The following is a 7946-nucleotide window of genomic DNA, read 5'->3' on the forward strand; positions in this document are numbered from 1 at the left end:
TCCTCCTCTTCCAGCAGAGTGCTCCCCAGGCTCAGTATCCTCCTCTCCTTGCAGAGGACTCCCCAGGCTCAGGGTCCTCCTCTCCCAGGAGAGTGCTCCCCAGACTCAGGATCCTCCTCTCCCAGCAGAGTGCTCCCCGGGCTCAGGGTCTCTGGTGTGGGGATGGTTGAGTATACGCAGTATAATGAAATGGCTATCTAGAACTGGTCGGGACCAAGCATGTGAGTCACCCCTCCTTGGCCTTGTCAGCACAGTGTCCCCAGCCACAGACATTACTCCTTGCCCCCCCCCCATCTCTTTTGTCCCTTGGTCCTCAGAGGACTCTTCTCCTGGCTCCAGCCAGCACGACTCCTCTCTCTAGGAGTGGTTGGAGACTTAGCAGGGCAGTCAGAAATGTCAGCAGAGACAGTGTAAATAACCAAGCTCTTGCTGTCTGTCTTCAGTACCAGCATGGATTTCCAAACTGTCCTTCCTCCGCTGGTGTTTCTCGGGGCTAATGCAAATTCAATTCAATGGATACCCTTACACAGTGCAGGTCGGCAACCATACCTTCACAGTTCCTGGAGAAAAGGTAAGTAATGAAGGCTGGGGATTCCCAATTCAAGGGCTCCTGAGAGGAGCTCACCACATGTTTGTGTCGGCAGATGACTGATATCATGGACCTGAACTCGCACCCACTCTATGCTATCTACCTCATCGTCACTGGCATCAGCTGTGGCTTCCTGTTCCTGTACTATCTGTCCTTAAAGTTTATCAAACAGAAGTCACTTCAAGACTGGTGATGCTCCGGCGGTGGTACCTTTCTCCCAGGGCTGACCGCCTCCCGTGGACAACAGTGAGGACAAAGATTACCCAGATCCCAGAAGCGTGCGCCCCTTGGTGCTGCAGTGGCATAGGTCAGCCACAGGATGGCAGTAGAATAAAGACAGTTGAAAGGGATTTTTGATCACTGGCCTGGGCTTGTGATGGGAGAAAAAAATGGGGACTTGGTGGCACCTGCAATGTTGCTCATTTATGTTCGTTGGTTATATCTTTATGTAAACAACCCAGTATGGAATGGGAGCCAGTTAGATATAAATTGAGTAGCCAGGCTATGCCGAAATTTCTGGAATTTCTATCAAACCAGAAAGAATAGTGGTTTAATAGTAAAATGCTCAGCTTTATTGCCCACCATCCTCATACCCTATGTTAAGCCATTCCCACTACAGAAGGTGACCTAAAACAGACTAGCAAAATGCCATCTTTTGTCTTTGTGTGGATCCATAGACTCCAAACCCCAAAGATGAACAATTAAGAGCTATTGAACGTCTTCTCCATGGTTGCTGTGTGGTGGAATAAAAACATCCTGAGGTCTTTGAGGGTCAGAGAGCAAAGGCCAGGCCTGAGATACTGGTTTTGGATTTCAAGAAGCTTCTAGAAACAGATTACAGAGGTTATGCTGGTCCAGCCAGGCCTCAGAGTTGCACCCCAGTCCCACTGTCTGGGTCTCAGGATTAACCTTAATTAACCTTTCCTAATGGCCAGTGGATGGATTGCTTGAACACCCAGGCTATATGCTATACGCCTGTATCGAGGCGCTTCTGACTCAAGGCACAGGGATGGGAGGGGGTTGTTCCCACAGGAAAACTAAAGTCAGGCACTGAAAGAAACAGTGACAGGGTGTTTGCGGCCAAGAGAGATGTTCTCCCCCAGTCCTCCAGAGCCTATGTCTAGTGTGGTCCCTGGCCAGCATTAGAACATCACTGGTTACAGATGAGATAGGCAGAATCCCAGGGCCACCCAGACCCATGGACTCAGCATCCATGTGTTCAGGCTACCCTGTGACTTAAGTGCAGACCTCAGTGTGAGCAGCGACTGTCCTTCCCAGCACCCAGCAGACTCCGGGAGTCTGCACAGTCCCATTGCCACCGTTCGGTATACAGATGCCACTCAAGATCCAAAAAGAGATCCAGTGTTCTTCCTCCTCATCCAGACCAGAGTCAAGGGCACCGTTTGATTGTCATGTCTCTTTGGTTTCTCTCAGTTTGGAAAGCTCCTCAATGCCCCTGACTCTAGGCTTGGGTTTATGTGGTGTATTTAAGGATTAAGTCTAGGCCGGGCACCTTTGGTCAGAATACCGAGAAATGGCATTGCTTTAATAAGTCACAGTAAGCGGCGTGTGCTTTCCACTTGTTGCACACAGAGGCGCACTTTGGTGGCCTGATGGAAGCCTGTCTGTCGGACTCCCACATGTCCGTGTTTCCTCCTTTCATAAAGAATAAACCTTTTGAGTGCCAGTGCCTAGAAACTGTTTATTGCTCATTCTTCATCAAGCTTTCCATTTACTTACCGAGTTATTGGCATAAATTATATACTTGTGGAATCCCATTTTAATTCAGCAAGCTATAATCCATTGCTATCATTAATTTTGATGCTCTGGTTGTCCCTGACTTGACCAGTGGAACGCTCAAGGTGGCTTCTGCATCTTCTTAATCAGGCCTCTGTCATTCATTGAGGGCCCTGACAAAATGAAGTATTTGTGGTATTATCTTGCATTTCCCCAGCCCAGTCCTGGAATTGTATGTTTCTCTGTAGACAACTCTTTTTAGTGGGAAATGATAGAAGCCTAGACCCGAGGGATTAATCTGTTCTGCTGCTGCCGGTTACTGCATCAGGGCTCTCCACTGGCAGAATGAATGAACACATGTATGTGGGGGGACATGTGTGCAGTCACAGTCATAACTGCATGTACGTTCATCTTGACTGGATGTCAAGAATTTGCCATCCAGTGCTAGCTCTTATCCATCTGTCTTCCTGTCTCTGGGAGACACCTGGCTTTGGTGTCTGTGTCCCTCACCTGCTGAATCCCGCTTGTACTGTACATCCTGTCATGGTTCTCCTGTGTGGACAGTCTGCTCACTCCACATGCACAGAATTCCCTCCCTAGATCCCAGCTCTGTTCTGGTTAGGTGACCTGCTGTCTTTAGGCCTGGATAGAGAGAGTGGGAAGGGGAAGGTTGGAAGCCACTGAGAGATGTCATCTGACTTTGTGTGTTTGCCACTCAGTGTGTTGTGGTACCCAGAACTTGGAGCACAAGAGATGCCGAAACTCAAGACAGCTACTGGTTCTTTGGAGCCTGTCCTCAGAGCAGACCTCCATCCTGTCTCCCCACACACAGGCCAGTGCCTATGCACCTCAATACTCTAACTTCATGGGTTTGTGTTGTTGAAAGTGTTTTCCAGGGCACACAAGGCCTAGGAAGAAAAGGGCCAGGGCCCTAGGGACACCCTATATCCTTCAGTGATCCCTTATCCTGCAAAGCAAAGGAGCAGAATTTTCTTGTGGGCTGAGAAGTTTTGCTGCTAAGGATCCATATTTTGGGCTTTGATAGCTATATAGCCTGTCACAATCTGTCACTATTGTTCCGGTGTGAAGGCTGCTTCAACCATAGCAGTGTGTGGAGGGTGTGGATGTGTTCCAATAAAACAGCTTACACAAACACACAGCTGCTGGCTTTGGCCTGAGGCTGCAGCTTGTAGACTCCTGATCCGAATACGAAGGTTTTGAAATTTACATTTTAAGCTCTCCAAATTCAAGTTACGCTATTGATGGGGGGATACAACAATTAAACCGAAAATAATCACCTGTGTTGACTCCAATAGTCCTTGTGATTTTTTTTTTTAAACCGCTCTTGTTCTTAAAAAGATTACTTAAGACATAATCTTTCCCCGGGTTGAGCCAGTCCACAGAGGTAGATCTCCTGCTTGCTCTTGTTTTTCACTCATTCTTAAAAAGCTCTTGATCTCAGATTAAACCACTCACATACAACAGAGATATTGAAAATTATGTCAAACTCAAGTCCTGTGGCCAAGGGTTCTTCCAAAATTAAATTAGTCACTTAGCAGCAACGTTTAGCCCAGCACAGGGGACCAGCTTTAGTGCAGACTCACCATAAGGCACAGCGTGGGAGCCGGCTGCAAAGGAAGCAAATTCTTGGGACAACACAGCCAGTACCTATGCCTGAAACGTTCTTAGTTGCTAATAGTCTGCGCCAGTCTCGACTCAGACGTCATTTGCGTCTGATAAATTGGTTCTTCATCTAGAATGGTCGAGCTGAATAGCTGGGGTGAATAATTTGGTGGCAGAGAAAGTAATTAACAAGTTAGACTTGAGCCCCGACCCTGAAACGAATTGTCAGGGTCCTGATCCAGAGCAACACTGTGTCCAGGTTAGAGGGCAGAGTGCGGAGAAGAGCAGCACTAGAAGCCGGCCGAGCTTTCCCAGCACGAGCAGCTGCCCACTGGCTAGGTGACATGCTTGTTTATTGTTTGTAAAGTTGAGGTGTTGTTCCTCCAAACTGAGGATAGCTCTGTTGTTCCTTGCTAAAAAGGCAAGCTTTTGTCTTAACTGCACGGCAGCACAGGTTCCCTCCTGTGCGAGCTCCTCCCACAGTGACAGGTGGGTCAACTTACTGGAGATCTCACATCATGCCTTGCTGGCCTCACTGACGGTGGTGCTTTCTGTAGGAACTTGCCTTCTGGAGGACTCCAGCTCTCCCAGCTGAGCCACATGTGGGAACCAAAGACTAGTCACGAGAGGGAACTGTCCAACACGCACAAACCAGGACCCTCATAAACGGGAATCATGGCCTTGGATCCACGTGACTCAGCCCAAGCGCCCTACTGTGAACCCACTAGTAGGTCTGCAGAGCACTGGAACATGTGGCCTTGGAAATACAGGCGAATGGTTCCAAGGTGCTGCCCGGGGTGGGATCAGTGAAGATGTTAAGGACCAAAGCACTTTGCCGGAGCAGGAAGTCTGGATTCTAGTCTGTCTTACCTGGTTCCGATGATTCTATTCTTTATGCAAAAAAAAAAAAAAAAAGTGACAGCTGAATTTGCTAATGCAGCCATTTTCTTCATTTGTACTAAGGCCGCATAATGTGGGCTTTGTAAGTCTGCTGGCCTGAATGCAGGATACATTTCTAATGGAAACACTCCCACGCATGATTGTACAACAGCAAAGCGATAAATTACCGTGATTTTGGACCTCCTGTGGCTCCCAGTTCCACCACGCTGGAGGAAACGTTGCTTTTGCTTAGAAACTCTACAAACATATTTTTTTTTCTTCAGAAAGGCAAATATTAAATGGAAATTGTCCTGAAAGCCACGAGGAAAAGCATGCAGAACGTGCACACTGCGGACTGGGGACGGGAATTATGCCAGGAAGAGTGATTTGCGACATAAAGCTTGCTTATAATCCACCGGGACTCATAAACTTGATTATACTGGGCACTGGATTAAATGGAGGATTGTTTTTTCTCATTACAGTAAGGTGTTCAAAAGTGCAAACATTGCATTATTGTGAACACTGTATTATGTTTTGTTGTTTAAAGAGTTCACTATTTTAGTCTGCTGTATTTTTGTATTATCATAGGTATTTTTTCATTTTTTAGAGCCGGGGTCTGTGTACCCATGGTTGTCCTTGACAATACCTACCTGCCCCTGCCTCCCAAATGTTGGGATTAAAGGCATGCATAACCATGCCCAGTGGGAACAATGTTTAAAAAAATTGTTTTGCCTGCATTTAAACACACCATGAGCATGCAGTGTCCAAGGAGGTCAGAAGTGGGCTCTAGAGGAAGTTTCACACATGGATGAGTGTGAGCAATCGTAAGGATGCTGGGAACTGAACCCAGGTCCACTACAAGAGCAAGTTCTCTTAAGCACCAAACCATCTCTCTAGCTCCAAGAAAAAGCCTTTTAACAGTCTTGGCCATCTGACTTAGTGCCGTGAACCTACGTAAATGGACTTGTTTTTTTACCCTGATAATCAGGCAAGACAGGTGCCTGACATGGCAGTCGGTGTTCAGTGCTAACCACATAGAAGTCATGGAACTCACTACAGATAATCTAATCCAATGTTATCCTGCAGGTCTGAGGATAGACTATGGAACCAAAAGCAAAGCTCACAATCTGTCCAGGTTTAACGGGAGATGCACGCAGCCACAGGAGCCTTGGGCAGGTAGTGATGAGGGCAGTAAGCACCCTCGTGGCACATGAGTTCTGGAACCATCTCTCCAGAGCTGACAGGCATCTGCCCCTTCACTGAGTGTCAACATGTATCAGAACTGCTATTTCTCAATTCTTTTCATTTGTTTGAGACCGTTTCTCTATGTAATCCTAGGTGTCCTGGAACTATGTAGACCAGGCTAGCCTGGAACTCAGAGATGTTCCTGATTCTGCCTCTAGTGCTGGGATTAAATGTGTGCACCATCACACCTAGCTCAATTTCTCCATTCTTGGTAGCTTTGTCCCTCAGAAATCTCAGACACCGTTTCTCCTCAGCACAGTGGGAGACTCACTGGTTCTCCACAAGCCAGAAGAGAAGGAAGCTCCCTGTGACAGAGGTCAGACAATTTCTAAAAATCCAAGACTATAGGCCTCATATATTTGACAGGGTAAAAAAATGGCAGTTCATTAAGTACTAAAATACACTTTATTCAGAGAAATTCCATCTAAATTATATTAGTTTTTGGTACATGAACATACATTATATATAAAATACCACACTTTCCAAAAGTTTACAATCATGCTCCTTTTTAGAATCCACAACTTAGTTTACTCTGTAGCTCTATTTATTTCAAAGTAGATATGATATATTGAGGAAGCATTTATAAGTCACTTAGAATACAATTATTACTCTATAAATATCAATATTCAAAATGGGAACAAAACTAATGGTAAAGATATTTGAGCAGGCAATCTTTTTAAACATATATTCAGAATGCTAGATGGGGGTGCCTTTAACACCCATTTATTATTCCAGCGAATGTGACTGCACCTCAGGTTTCCAAGGATGGCCATAAAGTTCCAATCGCTCCCTAAAGCTGTATTTCACCCAGGTGTGCCAGCGAACAAGGAAACGTCAGATCAATTCCTTTGGGCTGGCCTAACTGCAAAACTAGGTCAGCTTTGGGGTCACTGGCCACGGGTGGGTAAGAGAGGCTCCCGGCAGGCCAGACAACGGCTCAACTACACATGCAGGTCCTGTGCTGTATAGCAGGAACGGGAGCAACCTCTGTGGTGTCTTCTAGGCTGGGAATCCAGGCTGGCTTAGTGTCTGGTCCTGCATCTCACTCCACAAAGCCAAGTAGAAATGAGCACAGCTTGTCCCAGGCACAAGCACACGCATGCACACACACCCCACAGTTTCTCTCCATCCACCTTCCTTCCTGTGGTAGACACTGGTTGAACACTGGAGGGTGAGTTCCATAGAGAGGGGACAGCACGAACAGCAAACAGCACCCAAGTCCTGTCCTGTGGCCTGACAGTCTCTTAAACAGTGGGAGTGTAGACACCCAGTTCAAATCAATGAGGAATACAAACCGAGGTGACTTTCAAAGAAACATTTCCAGCATCACCTCCTTCCCTATACTGGGGTGCCTATTACCCGAGAGGGGAACTGTCGCGCCTATCTGAAGTCTGCTTTAAAGCTACAACGCACACGTAGATTCTAGCAAGTGTACGGACAACACAGGGAATACTGACCGCTTGTAAACTTCATTACAAACCAGTATTTTACTTATTCCTATAAATCGCATGTCCAGTTTGTAAGTTTACAGTTGTGAGTCTGGTGTAAGGTGCAACGTGGACTAACAAAATCCTGAAACCAAAGGAAGTCAAAACCAAGATTTCATGTTAGGAGCTTCGAGAAAGCCCCGTGGCAGAAGGGAGAGGCTGTGAGCTGCAGACACGGCCACAGCATGGCCCCTCCACTCTCAGTTTCTCCCTGGAAAAGCACTGCTGGATATGAAGAGCCATCTTAGAGAAAGGAGCAAGAGGGCAGGGACCAAGTATATGCGCTCACTGGTGACATAGTGGACGAGTATTTACACATAGAAACACAAATTCAGTTTCACTTCTTTATTTTTCCTCAAGTACATTTTAGAAATAACATGTAGACA

At 46.6% G+C, this 7946-nt stretch overlaps 2 protein-coding genes across 4 annotated transcripts in view; one reads left to right on the forward strand and one right to left on the reverse strand.

Moving 5' to 3' along the window:
* Abcg8 (ATP binding cassette subfamily G member 8) overlaps nucleotides 1-2276 on the forward strand; it is an 18967-nt gene extending 16691 nt beyond the window's left edge. For all 3 annotated transcript variants that reach the window (XM_005354687.1, XM_013348991.1, XM_005354686.1), the window contains 2 exons: nucleotides 444-571; nucleotides 645-2276. In XM_005354687.1, the coding sequence (XP_005354744.1) occupies nucleotides 444-571; nucleotides 645-782 (266 nt within the window). In that variant the 3' untranslated portion in view covers nucleotides 783-2276. The remainder of the gene's footprint in view (nucleotides 1-443; nucleotides 572-644) is intronic.
* Lrpprc (leucine rich pentatricopeptide repeat containing) overlaps nucleotides 1-7946 on the reverse strand; it is a 103516-nt gene that overhangs the window by 13310 nt on the left and 82260 nt on the right. The window lies entirely within an intron of this gene.

Source organism: Microtus ochrogaster, chromosome 16, assembly GCF_000317375.1.
Source record: "Microtus ochrogaster isolate Prairie Vole_2 chromosome 16, MicOch1.0, whole genome shotgun sequence".
NCBI lineage: Eukaryota > Metazoa > Chordata > Mammalia > Rodentia > Cricetidae > Microtus > Microtus ochrogaster.